We start from the raw sequence: 19088 nt of genomic DNA on the forward strand, positions 1-19088 counted from the left end.
ATCTTGCCTACCTGGTGTCTTGCAAGTTAGAAGTTAGGCTACTTCGCAACGTTTGCTTATTTATTAGGGGACAACGAAAGTAACTGTACTTCAGTGGTGCATTACACCTTCGTAGGACCCAAGACACAATGGAATTTAGGGGGGCCTCTTTAGGAGGCAATAAAATTTTACCTGTTCGGACTTTGTGTAGTCTTTGCGTTGAGAATTGTATATCTAGTGTAACTTTTTAGTAGGAATTATTGACAGATTGTTCGACAGAATGTTTAATATAATAGGTAGTTAATTTTCTCTTTTAGTTAGTCGATTAAATCTAATTTTTTGGGATGATAGAAATGAATTCATGGTATCAGTGTGTATGCATCAACATAAATGTATTGCGTAGATGTACTTCTAGTTTCTTTCGTATACTACATCGGAAAACAGCAATGATTTTCCGAAATATTACAATTATTGTTAACGAATATTACCATCAAACACAAGAATGGTAAGTGCGGTTACTACTTTTCATCCAGCCCTCTTTTATCAACAGATCATTGCGGTTGCAGAAGTAATTCACGCATGGCGCTAGATTCGCAATTGCAGTTTTGAAGAAGCTTCAACTGTCGAGTGTAAACGTCTCTGTGCCATTTCTATTAGTTCATGTATTTCACTAAGAACACATGTAACATTGTCAGATGTAATAATCTCTTAGATTGAATTAAAATTTGCTGTTCTCAACAGAAACAGAATGAAAAATGACAAATAACGAATAAGAAATTTCAGTTGTTACAAAGCTTTCAAGCTTTTTCTTTCTTCTTCTGAGTGCTTAAGCTCTCTGTTAATAGATTAATAGATTCTTTCTTTCTTCTCCTGAGTGCTTATGACGCCACAGTTTGAGAAACACTAGTATTAATTGCTATAACCTATAACTGTTCATTTTGAATCCTCTTCGAATAGAGGAGAATCAAGACACCCCGTATAATTAGAATAGGGGTTCCACGTGAAACGAATCCGATACTGTTCCTGGTAGAAAGCGTGACGTTCAGTTGGCAAGCCTCGGTGACAATTAGGTAACACGGGGTGCCTGAGTGACACGCACAGCCCTGGTTTTCTGGAAATCGTCAGCGGTCCGGGGCCATTAAACGCTTTATATGTATCTTGCAATTTGATCCCGTAGCGCTCGGTGCGCTGATCGGAGAGTAATTTACGCGAATTCCTCGGCATCCTAGTCTCTGAAGGTGGGCCTCCTGGGTTTCGTCTTACGACTGATGCCTTCTGTGTCGCAGCAATTGCTGCACCATCTCGTCACACGCACGACAATCGGGAGCCGTCAGATCCATCATCTCAGAAACACGGTCCTCGCTAACATTGTTCCGCTGACTTTAACTACGTACGTAGACACCTCGTACCTTGTTCATTCTCTGTTATCGTATCGTTGATCCATTCTCAATTGGAGCATCGAACGAACAACTGTATTTACGCGCTGTCAATTACTTGCTCTTTTTTATTTCGAGTCACTACTCCTTTTATTTCTGCAGTTTACAGTAATATTATCAAAGAATGTACTTTGTCAATTGTTTTTATGAAATGATCATGCTTTCAGAACGTAAATGTACATGAGCTTGTGAAAGGTGATGCAGGGCATTATGCCGGTTAAAACAAAATCCCGTGTTCCTGAAAATATGGGGATCACTGGTGGACTGGTAGATGCCAGGGATAAACAAGTGTTGAAGGAAGCTGTGGAGGCTGTTGTTAATAGCTTTGCAAAGCATACTCAAGGCTATGGAAGAGGTAATCAAATAATAATCAAATTTTCTTAATATAAAATTAACTATACTGATTACTTATTATTTACTATTTTTATTATAGTAAATGTAGTAGAAGCACTACAAGAATTTTGGCAAATGAAACAGAGCAGAGGAACTGAGCTAAGGAATGGAGCTTTAGTTATTTATGAATCTGTTCCTGGTACCAGTCCGCCTTACGTTTGTTATGTGACTCTTCCTGGAGGATCATGTTTTGGTAGCTTCCAAAACTGTCCCACTAAAGCAGAAGCCCGTAGATCGGCAGCAAAAATTGCTTTAATGAATTCTGTTTTTAATGAGCATCCTGCAAGAAAAATAACAGATGATTTCATAGAGAAAGCTGTTGCAGAAGCAAGAGCTAGCTTTGCCAAGCCTTCTGCACCATCCAACAATGTTGGTAACCAAGCGCAAGTACGTTGTTTGCTTATATATTTGAGTATATTTAAGCATCTTAGATTGCTATTTAAGTTGCTCTCTATTTGTAGGGAAACGGAGACGAGAAAGAGGATCCGAACATAGGTATAGGGGCGTTTCGTTTTATGTTAGAATGCAATCGTGGAAGAACAATGCTAGAATTTCAAGAGTTAATGATAGTCTTTCAATTACTTCATTGGAATGGATCTTTGAAAGCTATGAGGGAAAGGCAATGCAGTAGACAAGAAGTAGTGGCTCATTACAGTCATAGAGCTTTGGATGACGATATGCGTAGCCAAATGGCGTTAGATTGGGTAGCAAGAGAGCACGAAAGCGGCGGTGGCGTTGTCGCCATGGAACTGGCATTAGCTGAAAGAGAGCTTGAGGCGGCACGGTTAGCTGGCAGGGAACTTCGATTTCCTAAAGAGAAAAAAGATATATTGATGCTTGCTCACGCTCAAGTATGCCCCCAGTGATTTTAATAGAAGGATAATGCGATTTAAGAACATATATGGAACTGGTTTTGCAAAAGCTGGTGTTAAGGGAATATATGTTTTTTTAATGAGATATTGTAATGTCGCTATAACGTGAAGTGCTTTATCATTGTTTAGCATTGAGACACGTAAACAATTCCGTCCTTTCTACGAAGAATTTTTGGTGATAATAGATTATTAATGGGATTATAAACTTGACGTATTTTTAAGAATACTTTAAGCGAGTAACTGCCAATTTTTAAATCAAAATTATTCATAATTTGTATATACATACGTTTTGATACAAAATCTCGTCTTCCATTACTACTTTATGCAGTCTTTCCTATAATCATAGCATTATATATTTTTATCATACAACAAGAAATGCTTAGTGATATATTGTGCTTGTTCGAGGAATTATGTCAAAGTGATTCGAATGATTTGTTATTAAAATATTAATTCATATGTTTATCATCTACTAAGTCGTCGTTCTATATTTTATACGTACGTAAAGTTTACGAAATACGAGCAAAACGCATACGATATAGATTGTAATTGTCTTAAAAATATTTTATTACTATTTTTAGATATTGATAAATACATGTTTTAATAAAATTTCGTAATTTTAATTAGGTTTATCTCCTAATCCTAGTATCAAGGTTGCAAAGTGGCCTCAAGAGAAGTTTCTGTTAACTTTGTAGTATCTTCTTCTTCCTCTTGCAAAGGATGAGTTAGTACTTTATCTATTATTCCAAATTCCTTTGCTTGAAATGGACTCATGAAATTATCCCTTTCCATAGAACGTTCTGTAAAATTATAATACATTGAAAAAAGCTGAACTAACATAGCTCTATAAATTGACATACCTATTTTTTCTAGATCCATGCCTGTATGTTTAACATATAAGTTGTTAATTTGCTTTTTGAGCTTTAATATCTCTACAGCTTGTATTTGAATATCTGTAGCCTGGCCAGATACTCCTCCTGATGGTTGATGCGTCATAATTCTTGCATTGGGCAATGAATGACGCATTCCTTTTGACCCTGCCGCTAATAATAAACTTGCCATTGAACATGCTTGCCCTACACACCATGTTGCAACTGGAGGAAGAACATACTGCATGGTGTCATATATACCAAGACCTGCTGTTACGCTTCCACCAGGTGAATTAATGTACATATGAATTGGATTTTTACTACTTTCTGACTGAAGAAACAGCAGTTGAGCAATCACTACGGAAGATACATTATCTGTGATCTATAAAATAATATATTCCTTTTTATTTTAACAAATCCAGACAACTATTTTCAGAGTAGACAAAAAAACACATTACAATGTCTTACTAATACTATGATTTTTAGAAGGTTTTAAATTTTAATATAACGTTTTATATATGAATATGACATGTTTTAATTTGTACCGGGCCCATTAGACATATAATCCGTTCCTTTAAAAGACGTGAGTAGATATCGTATGCACGTTCACCTCGTCCACTTTGCTCTACCACAATTGGTACAAAATTTAGGTATCTTTTACTTATGTTTTGACCAGAAACCTATGGAATTCGAAATATTTTTTATTAATATTTTAAATACTAAAGAAACGATTATAATTGGTAGTAATAGTACTCTACGATTAAAGTTTTTAAATATTGAGATAAATGGTGTCACTAAACGATTCTATTATTTTTATCCGTTATATAAAATACTTACAGAAACTTGTAGTAAAGTGCTTATCTTTCGTAATAACATTTTGATAATTTAACGTTTAGTTTCATACAGTACGAATACGTATCAATGCAGAACAATGCTTCGCTTACAAACTTTATAGAATGAATAAGAAATAAAACATAACCTAAACCAAAAGAATTATTTTAAAATGAACTGTTGATCAAGCAATACCAACAAACAGTTCTTCTATGATACGTCAATGATAACTTTATCATAATTAACAAAACGTGTCGAAAATCATTTATTTTTCGTTTAAGAATATTTTATCTTTTGCAGGTTATATTTTATCTCTCTTAACTTATGCTTTTTTTTAATACGCGAAAATATTTAGCGTAACTTATTTTTTATATCAAACTATTCACTCGAGCGAATCAGAATATTCAACGGCGAATAATCTTTATCGTATGTCGATTGAGACTAACTTGTTTTAAATGTTTCATAAATAGTCAACTTATTTTTATACGAGTTATTTTTATTTACGTTGTGACAGTTGTGATAACCTAATTATTTTAATAATTTTTCCATTCTGTATACTATGTACACTGGTATGTGATGAAAGTTTTATCTATAAAACAGTACATGTGAATCGTGCTTTATTATCGTTGTACATGGATAGCATGAACTGACTTCAGATTTTACTATAAAATAAATGTAATTTTGCAATTACAACGAAACTCAAGGCACGTTGCACAGTTCATATTTTCCATAACTGTTACATTAGTTTGGATTCAAGTGTTGTTAAGGATTATTGGTTAGTAAAATCAATGTTATTCTTCGAGTTAACCTAACTCTTCGTTCTTGTAATTTAGGAAACTGTGTTTAGCAAAAAGTAAACTGATTACATTTGCCACGATTACGAATGTGGTGAATACGATTAGATTACATTTTGCTCTATATTGTTAGGAATCTCACACTTGTAAAGAATATAGTTTTTAAAATTGTATATGCTACTTCTATTTACATTAATTGTATAAATATATATTTACAGGTACAATGAACGTATCTCCATTTCTTAGAACCATGTGTCATACTATAAGTTCAATAGCTCCAAGAATAATGTCAGTGGCACCATCAACAAGTATTTTCAATCGTACCATGCATCATATGTGCAGTAGAGCAGGTGTTTCAAGTATATATACAAACCAAATTGGTTCATTAGATCTGCTTAAACCGTCTCTACCCATGTATAATCTTACCTGTGGAATGAAAATGAGAGTTGTTTTAAAACGTCGTTGTAAAAGTTGCATTGTTCTGTGGAAGAGCAATAGAAAATACATAAAATGTAAAGAACACCCAAGACACAATCAAGTGCAAAGGTGGAAGCGGCCATACAATACATGGATACTAACATTTGCTTCACAAAAGCCAGTACGTGATTGGTAGAAGAATAATGTATTTTACAGATGTTATGTGTATTATATATTAAAGTAAAATGATTTCAAGAAAATCTGGTATCTGTCCTATTCAGTATGCCACAATAAAATATTCATTAATAAATATATTTTTATTCATTTTATACATAAGTAGGATGATACAATACATTACAATTTTATATTACTTTGTATCATTGTCAAAAAGTGTTCGACCCTTTATATAAGAATAATTTACTTCATTACAATATATCATTTAGGGAATTCAAATTAACATCTGTATGTGCTAGATGCTGAAAATGAGGAAATTTTTATTTCTGATTATATAAAAATATATATTATATTCTCAAAAATATGTGTATAGGAAATCTATATCTTACTATAGGGCGGGCAAGTATAATTACTTCGAACATTGCGTAATGTTGTGATTGGAGAATATTTATCGTAATACAAAACGTAAGATGAACAACCACAGTAAGGAGCGCGAGGAAAATTAGAGAGAACAGCATATGGGGAACATGTTGCAGAAAAACAAACCTGTTGAAGTATATCAGTTATTAATTTAATGTGATTAAAAGTAGAGTATATTTTTACAGTACTTAAATGAAATTTTATTTTATATTCATCATATGCACGTAAGAACTTACTGTACAAGAATTAGTAGAAGGATTTGCTATAATTGTCGGAGGAATTATTGGTGGTTGACAATAAGTCGAACAGTCTGTACACGACATATTTAAATTATATACGCTTTTTATACTAGAATTTTAATTACAATAATTTTTCGGAAATTATTTATACGATACGCAGTACAGAGTTTACACAAATATGACGATCAAATCGAAATATCGTCATTTATTTTAATGATGTACGATGCATACATGGTTTCATCAGCGTAATGCCTTTCTCGTGCTATTTTTATTTTTATAATTTGAAGGAATTATTTATCATGAGTGATCATGAGTCATCTATCATGATACAAAGAGTATTTTAGAAAAAGAATCGCGAGAAAATATTGCTTCTGGCAATGTGGCTGCTCCAGGCTGCTCCGCTATCGCGTTGTTCAACTGCAGCGCTGCTGTCGTCTCTGAGCAAAGGTTGCCGCATTAAAGAGGCATTTCTGCGCCTACGAGATGACAACCGAACCGATAGACCAACCAGTATGGGTTGCCGTATACTGGTGCATCCTTGCGCCTACAAGATGACAACCGACCTAACAAATCGGCTAGCATAGGTTGCCGCATGAAAGGGGTACCATGAAAAGGGAAAATGAAAGGAAGTTATTGGGAAATGTACAAGGAAATGAAGGGAAATTAAAGGGAAATGTCACAGAAATGAAGAGAAAGTAAAAGAAAATGTGTCAGTAAATGAAGAGAAATTAATGGAAAATGTACAAGGAAATGAAGGGAAATGAAAATTGTGGCAAACTTACCTACACAGGGTGAACCTGAATAGGAATTTATTTTATTCTGTAAATATTATAATATGAATTTTATTTTCAATATTCTTTTCTATTATTGGATAATATGTGCATTTTGTACTTTCTTGAACATCCACATTTCCTATAAATGCATACAAAGATCCGCAGTCCATCTATGAGTCTAAAACCATGGAGATGTTATAAAATAATAGTCTAGAATTCCATATCAAGACCCTGAAGTTCGCGACAGGTAAACAAGAAGGGAAAAGAGAATGCCACGACCATTCCCTGTCATAAAGATTAATTAAGACGTCCCCGAGGCGGGTTTATTGTTTTAGAGGTCTCCCTATAACGTCCAAGTGTGCGTCAATACATTATAGGTTCCCTGAAGTAGTAGAAATTCGATTGTCTTGCTTCGTTGAAGTCCTACCACACGTATTCATGAAATTAACGAATAATATAACCTTACCTATCAAGTGAAGAATTCAGAATGCGAAGAATAGCGAGTGTTTTCAAGCCGTCATGCTTGTGTTTGTTGTATGATCTGTTCCTTTTATCGATGAAGATTTCTTTCGCCATGATGGCAGCCGCTGTTAAAATGATCGTACCTGTTCGTTCAAAGAATCTGATAGGAGAAACTGTGGTGGTAAATTAGAAAATAGAGTGGAGCCATTAGTTTGCGTACTCGTCGTGCGCTGAAATGATCGCAGTGCATAGAAGGGGTAGTTCACTTAGGCTCCCCTTTGTCAAAGCCTGCAGGACTTGAAGACAACAGTGTAACAGAATAAAAATCTTGGAAATTGTTAACGTTAATATAATAGCACTGCAAATAATAATAATAACAACAGAGTGCTGCGCGATATATTGGTTATCTCGAATTTGTTTGACCGTTAACTTTATATTTTCACGTTGATATTGAACAGTCCTGCAAGCTAACAAAATTCAGTCCTATCTAAGAGCAATGAGTGAGCAGCCACTGATGTATAACACTACTTTAATGTAACGAATGACGAGGAGACAGACGATCCTAGACATCTTTTCTTCAGATCACCGGCGCAGGACGCGGAATTGGTCGCGAATTGGCCATTCAGTTAGCTTCCTTAGGCTGCATAGTCGTCTGCTGGGACATAGACGTCGAGGCGAATCGTTCGACGATGAGCGCCGTTTCCAAAAATGGAGGGGAAGTAAGAAAAGCTACTTAGGAATAAAGAACAACTAATCCGTTTTATTTAAGCAACGTTCATTTGTGATTTCGAACTGTTTAGGTTTATGGCTATGTGGTCGACGTGTCGAACAGACTGGAGGTACGCGAAGCTGTAAGATTGATGAGAAAAGTGGGGATTCCTGACGTCTCCATCCTGATTAACAATGCTGCCGTGTTGTACCATCACTCATTCCTGCATCAGGATTCAGATCTCGTCACGAAGACGTTCGATGTTAATACTCTGGCTCACTTCTGGGTAGGATAGTCTATTTTAAGTATAGACGGAATGCCCGAGGAATTGATTTTTTCATTTTGCTAGACGATAGAGGCTTTCCTCCCAAGCATGATACAAAACGGAAAAGGGCACATAGTGTGCCTGAGCAGTATGTGCGGCATCTACGGGGTGTCGGAAAAAGTCACGTATTGCTCTTCGAAGTTTGCAGTGAGAGGTATAAGAACTCGTGAAACAAAGTAAATTTTAATTGAATTTAAATCGAGTCGTTCGTTATAATTCTGCTCTGTCTTGGAAAGCCGAACAAAAATGATTATTATGATAATTAGTCATAATTAAATATTCACGTTTATAGGATTAATGGAAGGACTTAATGAGGAGTTGCGACTGGATCCTAAAACAGCTGACATACGATTGACGACCATTTATCCATTTTACGTAGATACTGGCTTGGCTAGAGATCCCAAGTACAGGTGGGCTATAGTTAGCAAATTACTATATGTCATATTATTATATATTCATTTGACGATACCATTATAAATTCGAATTTCATCATAGATTTCCTTACATATTCGGAGCAGTATCGCCAGAGTACGCAGCGCAAGAAGTGATCAAAGCAATGCGAAGAAATTACACAGAGTATGCCATACCAAGGTGTCTTCTGACTTTGAACGCCATTAATAGGTCAGAATGCTATCGATCCCAACAAAATTAAATCACAAAGTATTTTGCAGAAATAACAAAAGAAATTAGCTTGAAGTTTAATCTCATTTTGTACGAGATAGTATAATAAACTATTAATGATCAGCTAGGCTGGTTGCTCGTCGAATTAATTAACCTTTAACAATCACTAGTCACTCTCCCAATTAAACAATCTTCATTTAGTGGTATTGGCGAACTGTTTTTGAATTTGATCATTTTATAAACTAAAACTTAATTACAAGTCACGATGATGATATCCTTAATATTGTTCTGTTTTTTTTTTTTAGACGTTATTGCAACTGAATTGCATTTTTGCTCTTCAAATCTAAGCCACACAAAATAAATAATCAAACAAAGAACTAATTAAAAGTAAGTTATCGCCATTGTAACACACTATTCCAATAATTATAATTTCAGAATGGTCCCCGACAGCGTGATGAGATTAATTTTGGACTTCCTGGCGGATGTGGATCGGAAACGCAGAGAAAAGCTCATCGCCTGCAAAAATGTCGCGTCGAACTAACGTTATCAGTTGCATAAGTTAATCATTCTGTTGTGTTAGTTTCGTTGCTATGCCTTTTAAGTTCATGTCACGCGATTCGAATGAGGAATTGAAAGACAAATAGCGTCAGAGATGATGCTCCATTACGGAAGCTGTGATTAAATGAAATGTTTTCCCCAAGAATTGGATGCATTGACTAAGAATACAATCTTAACTTTCTAGAAATAGTCGTGCAATTAGAAACGTGGCAATTATAGTTATTATCTTGGGTACCTTTGTGGGCGAATTTGGTTCAATGAAACTTTCGAAGTTTAATTGCTATGAGGCTGAGAAGTCACAGTTGAGTGGAAATATATTTTATTAGTTTGTATTACCAGTTGCCGTATGTCAGGTTATATTGCAGTCATAAAAGTGAGCAATTCAATGATTGAAAAACTTCGAAGAATTTAGAGGATGACGTACAAAAATTGTAAAACGCCCATTTCCTTGAAGCAGCCATTGTTTGTCTTTGTTTAGCACCTCTATTAAACTGCAGTAAAATTAACTTTCTCATACGTTGGGAAAAACCATGTATCTTCGTTACTGTTGGGTCCTGTCAAACACGTGAATTGATAAACGGTGCGAGAAGTCAACTTTTTCAGTCTGTCACACGTGTCCATAAATTCAACGTGCCTGTGTTAGGTCTTGTAAACAAAATACAACTTGGTTAATATAATATACATTGTTCCACTTGTTAATGAGAAATTCCTATTCAAATCTAAGAAAATTCTATTCGATCCTGTTTTTATGGCTCAAGAAATCTTCTATTGTTCCTTTTTGATGGCTGCTCTCATCTGATTCAGATCACTCCAGTGTTGGATTTAGGGCTTAGGAGTTGAATAGAAGGCCAAACAAATCGTCGAATCTCGAAGAGTGAAGGAAGGAGGATGAAGGAGGCGGTGACCTTGCTGCTCTCAACTTATCTCAACGTATTCGAACGGGACGGTGTTCAGTCAAGTTCAAGCTATCGGAGCGCGCTGTCGAGTTGAACCTGGGGTATTCCCGTTGCACTCGTCGCTGCATCCTCAGGAGTTGCTCCAGAGTCGCTAAGCCGTTTGCTTCACTTTCGATATTAGAATTCACTTTCAGTGTTAGAGTTCACTTTCAGTGTGAGATTTTGTTTGCCAATCGAACGAATTGCCAGCGATAGTGATCACCTCAGCTCCCCGAAGGTCACAATCATACGGAAGTACCAATTGCATCGTAATTACATAAAGGTGTGTTAAATATATATTTCACAACTGAAGCTATCAATCCAGTGAATATTAAAGGAAGTGTGTATGTCTTTGAATGTTTCTTTAATAATCCCTGTTGTTAGTTATTTTATTATTCAACATAGTAACTGAATTCTTATTGGAAGTGTACACTGCAAGAGAGCTTCGCATAAGTAGAACATTTACTTAACTTTTATAGTAGATATACCAGAGGTAAAACGCACAAAAGAAACAATTAGCAAGTCAAGAACGTTCAACACTTTATTTTTAACGTGACATCTTCTTCTATTGACAGTAACACGTAGCACCTAATCACGAAGGAATCCTGATCTGTCTATTTACGAAGCTTATTTTCCATACTTCCATGTGAATATTTGAAAAACATCTCACCAATATTAACTCTGGCGAATTCTAACTAGTGACGATTATGAGAATCGCACCTGCAACGCGTTGGCGATACATTCGAATGGGAATTTGGCTTGGTCTTTTTTTTTTCAAAAGGTTCGACAGACCTACTGGAACCAGTTTACGAACTCACAAGGGAACGTATCCAACTGTCCCACGCCGATTTTGATAAAATTTATGTGGTACTTACTTCTCAACAAAATACGTGTAAAATATTTTTTTGATAACTACTTACCACATAAATTTTGTCAAAATCGACGTGTAACAGTTGGATATGTTCCCTTGTCAGTTACTATGATAAGAGCGTTTGACTCTGGAAAGTTTCCCTACGAGGTCTTTGTTACAACATGAAACATTCAAGAGTAATCCTGTATTCCTAATATTGCAAGGAACTTTGTAATAACATTAAACCAATATTGTGAAGCAACTGTGGTTCTATTATAATTTTAAATAATCTATTAGTATGGGGCAATACAACAACCGTGTTATACATATACACGATACAATATAATTAAAAATTTCATAAAATCACAGTTGCTTCACAATACTGCTAGAGTGTTTTAAAAATATTTTCAAAAAAAATATCACACAGGCATCTTGCTTAAATATTATATCGTCTTGAGAAAAGAATGTTCCAAGTGTCGTTCTCACTGTTCAACGCAAAAGTGAACTTATAGCAAAATGATGATTCACGTTTATAATAACTAATATTAATTTACCGTAGATTTTAAATAACAGTGATTTCATCATGGATCGACGACGATCGCGTTATTAAAGTTGTTTTCCTATTCGTAATAACAAGTCGTTATAGAATTATTAGGTTTTTTTTATTATCAGGCTTTTTATTATTGTAGGGTAGAGCCATGGATTAGGGCTTATGTCAGACAAATTGTAATAGATCACATCTAGATTCACGAAAACACTTTGCAACAATATATAATTTAAAATATGTAGCAATGATATTCTTTGGCAATAATCCTCGGGTTTAATTTTGTTTCTCAAGGTTAAACAAATTTAGGAAGCTCCTATTTAGTTTCTTCCTCACGTAAAAAGTTTCAAGAGAAAATACTGAAATGATATAATTGACGAATAATAAAAAAAAAAAAAGAACTGTACTTTGGTCCTGGATGATTAATCAAGTATTATAGATCATGAACCCCGGAAGAATCTTCGGTTGGCCGCGGATCAATGACCATCATGCTGTTCGTAAATGATAGGTGTCTACCTTCTCTTGCATCATATTCATGCTACCAGGTACTGGATGCTTGCTTGAGCATCTTTTCTTTTTCTCGCTGTACACGACAAAAACGAACAGAAATTCTTTCTCGATTTAGCGAATTGTTTTCGTCGATTTTGGCACTCGAGTGCAATTAAAAAATGGCGAAAATAACTGCGATCCGACGTGAGAGATACGTTGGTGCCGGTATTAATTAATCGCGGAGTTGATTTGCGACCCTAGCGGTCGAATCGAGGCGAACTGTACAGGTTCACCTTGACTGGACTTTGAGAAAGGAGAGACAAGTTCACGGCGAACTACAATAGCGCTTTTACGTTGCACTTGTGTCGCACGATTGCACGCACTGCCAAACTGTTCGCGGAGTCGTTGACACCAAGGGCGCAAGGTTGTTCACTGCACGCGAGGCTGTTGCACCTGGATGCAGGATGCAACTGGAATTGATAAAAGTAGCGTTCTATGAGTCACCTCTAGGATCTAATCAATTATTGGTGCGTGGTATGGTTCACCATCCATTGGATGGTAGCACAATTGATCCCCTCTTGTAACGATACTCAAAAAATACATTTATCGGGGATAACGATAGAAGAAATGAAATAGAAACATTTTTGTTATGTATATTTATTATCTATTTAATGTTTGGAAATTAAAAAATCGAAATGAATTAGGAGATAATGGGTGGAAGTATGGTATCATTTATAGTAAGTAATTTCTTCTTAACGCTTCGTATAAATTGTATTTTAATCATTGAAAAGAAGCAAGCAACAATTATCTTAGAATTATATGATTGGTAGAACTTCTTTCAACAGTAAATTTATTAAATGAATTCAATTTGCTGGTAGAATTTTCTTTTATTTGCCTGATATCTTTGTGTCAATGTTTGAAAGAAGCTAAAGTGCTGTTTCTAAGCTGACCAAAATTTACACAAACTCGGAACGGTATCAGATTTATGGCTTAATAAAGACTTAATTGGCCGAGCTCTTTCGACAGATTTAGAATTCTACCGTTCGATCGCTCACGTCGTTTAAAATTCTGATTGTCGATTACGAGTTCGAAATACTTTACAAAATCACGTAATAGCAGCAGAAGACCTTGGCAACAGGGTCATTATAGCACAAAATAATTTTATTCGCAGCTTATAACTGTAAGTACCTATACAGATAAATGTCTGCTCGTACAGTTAACTTGTAATCTCTACAAAATTATTTCTCTCTCCCTGTTGAACATTGCCATCTGACCACATTGCTCTGCTTTCACTGCATTTTCTACCTAATCTGGTATTTATTTTTTCAGTGCACGATGTTTGTTTCAAGAGACGAAGCCATGACTGTGAACTCCAGAACCGGTTGCCCTTCCTCAACAGTCTGGCTATATCTCACCGTTGAATTCCTGATTGGCATGTTCCTATCAGGCATTCTAGCCATCCTCGGGGTCGTTAAAACCCTCCTGCCCAAACCACCCAGAGATTTAGCAGGAGACATCGTTTTGGTACGTATTTAAAATTGTTATCAAGGCCAGGTTACAAAACCTTTCGAAATATTAGAATCAGCCGAAACTACTACTTATAGCGAGGTCCATTCAAGGGTACATGCTACGTGATGCCCTTAGGCTACGTTAGCTAAGAGGAGCCCCTCTCGTGAATACAAATATTCAATATTAGTTTTGTGATTAGTTAAAATGGCCTAGACAGAGAAATTCGATACCTAAAACGCGTATTGTGTATATTGTATGTAACAGTATGGAATTGCGAATCTAAAATAGGATTGAAAAGAATTAAATTATTTAATGAAGAAAGAATTCAAAATGAATAGATATGAACAAAATTAACGAGCACGATCATGTTATTCACAAGAAGAATCCATGTCTAAAAAAGATACGATTATTACCAAACATAGTACTGACAAGACATCCCCTGAATAAGAAGAAGCAACTTTGAGCAAAATCAGGGCTGGAGAGACACGACGTTCTGATAAAGATGTTTTGTTCTTGCCAATCCTCTCAGTGATATTAATATCACGTTCTTATACCATGTTCTTCCATGGTCCTCACTAGTTAATTCAATGGTACTCGCTTTAAAATTCACCATGCCAACGACAAACAATTATTGGGAAGGACGTTGTACGATAAACAAAAATTTCAATTTGTAGACGTTCTTGTAGAAACTTCGTTTCCTTTGATGCTTGAGTTTCGTTTATTAGTTCTACAGTGAAAAGTACTGTCGCCCATGTATGGGTGACGCGGCGCTCAAAGTGTTAAATTGTTAGATTATAGATAATGCTTCGTAGTAATGTATGAATAAAACTATCGAAGTGGAAAACTAGGTACACACTGATCGAATCATCTGTCCTCCAACTCTCTATCATCGAAGCTCCATTAAAATTTGTTAAAGGACAAAGTCGTCCTACTTTTATTGTTCTCCATGTATTCAACTTCCTTAAATTTCAACTAGCACATCCTAGACAACCGTTAGAACGCCTTGTCCATTTAGGTAGCTGGCGCAGCCTCGTCCCTGGGCGAGTCCCTGGCAGAGGAGTTCGCTAAAGATGGTTGCTCTGTGATCTGCGTGGACAGCGACGCCGCGTCCATAGAAGAAACAGCATCCAGACTACGATCGAGTTACCCCAGGGTCGAGGATGTCGGATCCAGCCACGGGAAGGATGCACCGTCTGCAAAATCAACCATATCAGCCTACGAGTGCGATTTGCTAGATAAAGATGATATAAGAAGGACAGCGCGGAAGATCAAGGATGAGATTGGCAAAGTCGACGTCCTGGTGACTTGCGTCGGCAACATGAACCAGGATATCTTCGACACGGCCAGCACAACCTTGATGAGTCACTTCTGGGTAATGCTTCTTTTATCCAATGATGGGTAGAAATTCAGAGAAACTCGATCTCGTTTAATTCCTCGTCATATACCTGATTGGACAGGTGAGGAGGATCAGAGGGACGTAGGTGAGAGATTGATCTGGGGTCGACGTACTCGAGAATACTGTCTCTGTTTCTTCTATTAGTCAAGAAAATTAATTATCCTTTCAATTCTTAATGGAATTTAAAAAAAACTCCATAACTGTAAATGAAAAGAACGATGCGACTTCTGTTAACGGTTAATTCAGGTTGTTAATTATCTTCCTAGACGGTTCTAGCCTTTCTGCCACTGATGCTGTACCGCGCACGAGCGCACATCATCGGTGTCACGCCGGTTGCCTCGAGTGGAGACGCGTATCACGGTTCAAGAGCGGCGATAGCCAGTCAGTATTCGATCTGTCATTTATAGCGATAAGAATCATATTGTAGCAATACGACTTGTGCTAACTGGTTTTGTGCAGGCCTCATGGCGAGCCTCTGCCAGGAATTGAGTAACCACAGCAGCCACCTCACATTTATGGCGTTCACTCCCATCGCTAGGAGCAGGTAACGGTGCTTCTTGAGAGATCATTACCATATTCAAATAGTGGACTTGATACAGAGCTTGAATTAAAATATCTAGCTATTATGGTTGCATTTTCTGAACATCTGAATCTTGAAATTGGTCCCTTGGTGACATTTAGTATAAGGTTAAAGTCTTTTGCGAGTCTTTTGACTGTGCAGGTCAGCAAATGCAGCTTGCAATTTTGATGTTTTTTTTTAACTTGATAGTAATTTTTTTTTAAACTACGTGTTTCTGAAAATAATTTATTTTACTAATCAATGAGACACTTTCTATTTCTTTAGTAGTTTTCTCTCATAGGAGTTGATTAATGACTCGTCGATTTTTGTTAAAGTACAATGAAGGAGGACGAACGACAGGTAGCAAGAAATATCGTCCAGGCTGTCAAAACGGACCAGAGCAATTTAGGTGTCGGCTGGATGCCCTGGTTCCTGTATCGACTAGGGTATGCGATTCCCTATTACCTCTCAATTGGAACCATCGAACAAATCTGGCAATAACATATTCTTCATTCTTTAATTTCAGCTGCGCGACGTACCACGGAATAACGACGTTCACGCAGTGGGTTCGCTCGCAAGGATGTGATTATCCAGCTTAAAAATTATTCAGATTCCTAGACAACGAATAATACTGATGGAACAAGGGGAGCCTGGTGGCATACAAATGACGACAAAAATTGAATCGTCGAAGAAGTCTCAGGACCAGTTCAATTAATCCAAGGCGAGCCCAGAAATCATGAACGGACTTTGAAATTAGGAGGATTCACGTACCTCCTGCAATCACAAAAACTTTCACAGCAAAAAAAGAAAAAGTTCGAACTACTTACCACGGTATTTTATTCAATTAAAACCGAGACAATCATCTTCCCGCTCGAGAAGCGCAGGAAATTAAGAAGATGGAAGCAATAGGCGTACGAATGTTAGCAAAAATAAATATATATTAGAAAATATAGCGACAACGAAGAGAAGACAGCGTCCAGATCGAGTTAAATGATCTCCAGAAGAGCCAGCATTGTTTTCATTGCAGATACGAGGCTGGTTCTTGAAGCAGGACGTCGTAATGGCCACTGTCCGAGTTCCCAGTGAAAAGGAGCCTCGCGGTTTCGTACTGGGCGCTCACGAGGTTGTGAAACACCCGTTTCAGCTCGTGTCTCTCGTTGATCTCGCGATAAATCGATAGATTCATGTAGTACATCTTCGTGGCCACCGTGCACTCGAGCTCGCTGGCGAACGTCCCTACCATGCTCATGTAATTGCAGTACGCCTGGCGCTCCGAAATGTTCCATTCGGCCATTACGAACGGACCGTACTCGTGCCAATTCTCTTTGATGTGTTGGACAACCTGGATTGATATTATTATATGTATTATTGTATATTTGCGTTGGGTGTGTTCTGATATGTGGGATCTTCGAGGACCCATGAACAATGAAGGAAATTCGTGGTATTAAATACTTGAAGTGTTAAATTTCTAAAATTTGACCTTAATATAGTTTGCTTTCAACGCGTGGTAGCGAACGTGTTGATTACGCTAATCGTGGCCTTCTGCTAGAAGGAGGTCTCGATCTTAATAAACGCGAATGGTACGTTATGTATGTACGAATGTTTGCGTTTGTAATATTATGTACAGATCTCGAGTCACATGAGCTAATCGCAAACCGATTCGCAGTGGAACTGTTACAAGAGAGGATATAAGAAAAAATAAAGCGCACCATTGAACGAAGGTATCGGTGTTCGTCTTCATTTCGCCACAGGATATAGCTGATCGCTCGGAACATGCAATTCCCATCGCCGTAAATGTTGTGCACGCGAAACGTGCCCTCATTGCACCTTAGTCGAGCCGTACCTGCCAAGTTACATAAATGTTAGAAGAAAACATAAAGAAACAGCCTCCTACCAGTAGCTTTCAAGATGAAATAATAAAAATAATTATTTCATTTAATTAAATTGGGAAACCTCGGTCCAAAGTATTTTTTAAATATTTTGTTGAATGTCACTGGTAGGTGTTCTTTAGTTAAATACAACATTTAATGAGTGGAGTGGAATAGAAGGGAGATTTTCACGTGCGTCGAGGCACCTTTTTTGAAAAATATAGAACGTTTGTTTTTATCTCGTTTGGCCCGATAATTGGCCCGATGTTTGGCTGATAATTCGGTGTAAGAGATCCAATCGGCCTGCCTGGAGCAGCTGGACTTCCCCCTTGATGTCTTCGAAGCACGGCAAACGCTGTTGAAGTCTCCTCGGTCCAGATACTGTTCACGTCCGAATCGATTGTATCCTTTAGCATTCTTGACCACCGACGATCGACGTTCGCAATTCTCTATCAATAAAATTAGCGAAGATCAGTTGACAAAGGAACCACTTCTTAATTTTGTATTATTGGAGTCCAGTATCATCTTTCAATTTACGTATATTTCATTATCAAGATCAATTCAACAGCGTTCGAGTTAGTTACATCGCATCTAAATTAATTTCATCTCATTTAATTAACATCTGTGAACACTGCGCTCCAACAACTTACAAGACACGAAGAGTTAGGTTTGATTTACCGTCTTCGAAAATGTGGCTGCAGAAATAGAAGCACCACAGGCAAGGTATCAACAGTGTCTTGAAGAATGCTAATATCTGGACTCTTGAAATGTCCAGGTTAGATATGCTTCAAGATCGAAGGAACGCTTCACTGTCGTCGATAGCCGCATTTTTCAATTGTGTTCGATTATGGTCACAAAACGAGCACGATTTTATATTTCTGCAATGTGTCGCACGCAAATTCACGCGTGGATTATTTATACCAGTATAATTTACTACGTTGACATTTGCATTTTGAAAACTGCGACGTATTTATCGATCTTCTGATGTCTATTGCATTGCAAAACAGTGAAGTTGCATATATTTGCTGTTCTGTAGGAAGAATAATAATAATATGAATTTATTAACTCC

The 19088-nt window shown here is 36.8% G+C and overlaps 5 protein-coding genes and 1 long non-coding RNA gene across 6 annotated transcripts; 3 read left to right on the forward strand and 3 right to left on the reverse strand.

Annotated features, from left to right (window-relative positions):
* The first annotated feature begins 1034 nt into the window (after window positions 1-1034).
* On the forward strand, window positions 1035-3286 carry LOC128874161 (protein limb expression 1 homolog). Its single transcript, XM_054118595.1, has 4 exons — window positions 1035-1369; window positions 1583-1770; window positions 1849-2195; window positions 2270-3286. The coding sequence occupies exons 2-4, from the start codon at window positions 1614-1616 to the stop codon at window positions 2672-2674; spliced, it is 909 nt and encodes a 302-aa protein (XP_053974570.1). The 5' UTR covers window positions 1035-1369; window positions 1583-1613; the 3' UTR covers window positions 2675-3286.
* On the reverse strand, window positions 3230-4934 carry LOC128874162 (ATP-dependent Clp protease proteolytic subunit, mitochondrial). Its single transcript, XM_054118596.1, has 4 exons — window positions 4384-4934; window positions 4092-4226; window positions 3538-3928; window positions 3230-3477 (listed from the first exon to the last, which is right to left on the reverse strand). Exons 1-4 carry the CDS (start codon window positions 4420-4422, stop codon window positions 3326-3328), a joined length of 717 nt encoding a protein of 238 aa, XP_053974571.1. The 5' UTR covers window positions 4423-4934; the 3' UTR covers window positions 3230-3325.
* An 846-nt stretch (window positions 4935-5780) lies between these two features.
* LOC128874164 (uncharacterized) lies at window positions 5781-6923 on the reverse strand. Its single transcript, XR_008456586.1, has 3 exons — window positions 6419-6923; window positions 6152-6308; window positions 5781-6064 (listed from the first exon to the last, which is right to left on the reverse strand). It is a non-coding gene; the product is annotated as an uncharacterized LOC128874164 (long non-coding RNA).
* Window positions 6924-7771: 848 nt separating this feature from the next.
* Window positions 7772-10667, forward strand: LOC128873521 (short-chain dehydrogenase/reductase family 16C member 6-like). Its single transcript, XM_054117146.1, has 7 exons — window positions 7772-7837; window positions 8238-8375; window positions 8457-8651; window positions 8715-8844; window positions 8983-9100; window positions 9186-9311; window positions 9747-10667. Exons 1-7 carry the CDS (start codon window positions 7772-7774, stop codon window positions 9850-9852), a joined length of 879 nt encoding a protein of 292 aa, XP_053973121.1. The 3' UTR covers window positions 9853-10667.
* A 147-nt stretch (window positions 10668-10814) lies between these two features.
* Window positions 10815-16940, forward strand: LOC128874160 (estradiol 17-beta-dehydrogenase 11-like). The gene is made up of 7 exons (XM_054118593.1): window positions 10815-11087; window positions 14017-14211; window positions 15212-15568; window positions 15859-15973; window positions 16052-16136; window positions 16487-16597; window positions 16678-16940. The coding sequence occupies exons 2-7, from the start codon at window positions 14023-14025 to the stop codon at window positions 16748-16750; spliced, it is 930 nt and encodes a 309-aa protein (XP_053974568.1). The 5' UTR covers window positions 10815-11087; window positions 14017-14022; the 3' UTR covers window positions 16751-16940.
* Window positions 16941-16970: 30 nt separating this feature from the next.
* On the reverse strand, window positions 16971-18463 carry LOC128874163 (uncharacterized). The gene is made up of 3 exons (XM_054118597.1): window positions 18226-18463; window positions 17861-17994; window positions 16971-17493 (listed from the first exon to the last, which is right to left on the reverse strand). Exons 2-3 carry the CDS (start codon window positions 17924-17926, stop codon window positions 17170-17172), a joined length of 390 nt encoding a protein of 129 aa, XP_053974572.1. The 5' UTR covers window positions 17927-17994; window positions 18226-18463; the 3' UTR covers window positions 16971-17169.
* Window positions 18464-19088: the final 625 nt, after the last annotated feature.

The sequence above is a fragment of the Hylaeus volcanicus genome, chromosome 3 (assembly GCF_026283585.1).
Source record: "Hylaeus volcanicus isolate JK05 chromosome 3, UHH_iyHylVolc1.0_haploid, whole genome shotgun sequence".
Classification (NCBI taxonomy): Eukaryota; Metazoa; Arthropoda; class Insecta; order Hymenoptera; family Colletidae; genus Hylaeus; species Hylaeus volcanicus.

What these genes read in the sequence shown, in the direction of transcription:
- LOC128874161 (XM_054118595.1), top strand. Translation starts at nt 1,614, where the DNA reads ATGCAGGGCATTATGCCGGTTAAAACAAAATCCCGTGTTCCTGAAAAT. An exon ending in TACTCAAGGCTATGGAAGAG is followed by an intron (nt 1,771 to 1,848) that starts GTAATCAAATAA and finishes TTTTTATTATAG; the next exon opens with TAAATGTAGTAGAAGCACTA. An exon ending in ATGTTGGTAACCAAGCGCAA is followed by an intron (nt 2,196 to 2,269) that starts GTACGTTGTTTG and finishes CTCTATTTGTAG; the next exon opens with GGAAACGGAGACGAGAAAGA.
- LOC128874162 (XM_054118596.1), bottom strand. Translation starts at nt 4,422, where the DNA reads ATGTTATTACGAAAGATAAGCACTTTACTACAAGTTTCT. An exon ending in GCACTTTACTACAAGTTTCT is followed by an intron (nt 4,227 to 4,383) that starts GTAAGTATTTTA and finishes CGAATTCCATAG; the next exon opens with GTTTCTGGTCAAAACATAAG. An exon ending in CATGGATCTAGAAAAAATAG is followed by an intron (nt 3,478 to 3,537) that starts GTATGTCAATTT and finishes ATAATTTTACAG; the next exon opens with AACGTTCTATGGAAAGGGAT.
- LOC128873521 (XM_054117146.1), top strand. Translation starts at nt 7,772, where the DNA reads ATGGCAGCCGCTGTTAAAATGATCGTACCTGTTCGTTCAAAGAATCTG. An exon ending in ATACTCTGGCTCACTTCTGG is followed by an intron (nt 8,652 to 8,714) that starts GTAGGATAGTCT and finishes TCATTTTGCTAG; the next exon opens with ACGATAGAGGCTTTCCTCCC. An exon ending in TTCGAAGTTTGCAGTGAGAG is followed by an intron (nt 8,845 to 8,982) that starts GTATAAGAACTC and finishes TCACGTTTATAG; the next exon opens with GATTAATGGAAGGACTTAAT.
- LOC128874160 (XM_054118593.1), top strand. Translation starts at nt 14,023, where the DNA reads ATGTTTGTTTCAAGAGACGAAGCCATGACTGTGAACTCCAGAACCGGT. An exon ending in TAGCAGGAGACATCGTTTTG is followed by an intron (nt 14,212 to 15,211) that starts GTACGTATTTAA and finishes TTGTCCATTTAG; the next exon opens with GTAGCTGGCGCAGCCTCGTC. An exon ending in TGGTTCCTGTATCGACTAGG is followed by an intron (nt 16,598 to 16,677) that starts GTATGCGATTCC and finishes CTTTAATTTCAG; the next exon opens with CTGCGCGACGTACCACGGAA.
- LOC128874163 (XM_054118597.1), bottom strand. Translation starts at nt 17,926, where the DNA reads ATGTTCCGAGCGATCAGCTATATCCTGTGGCGAAATGAAGACGAACAC. An exon ending in ACCGATACCTTCGTTCAATG is followed by an intron (nt 17,494 to 17,860) that starts GTGCGCTTTATT and finishes ATATCAATCCAG; the next exon opens with GTTGTCCAACACATCAAAGA.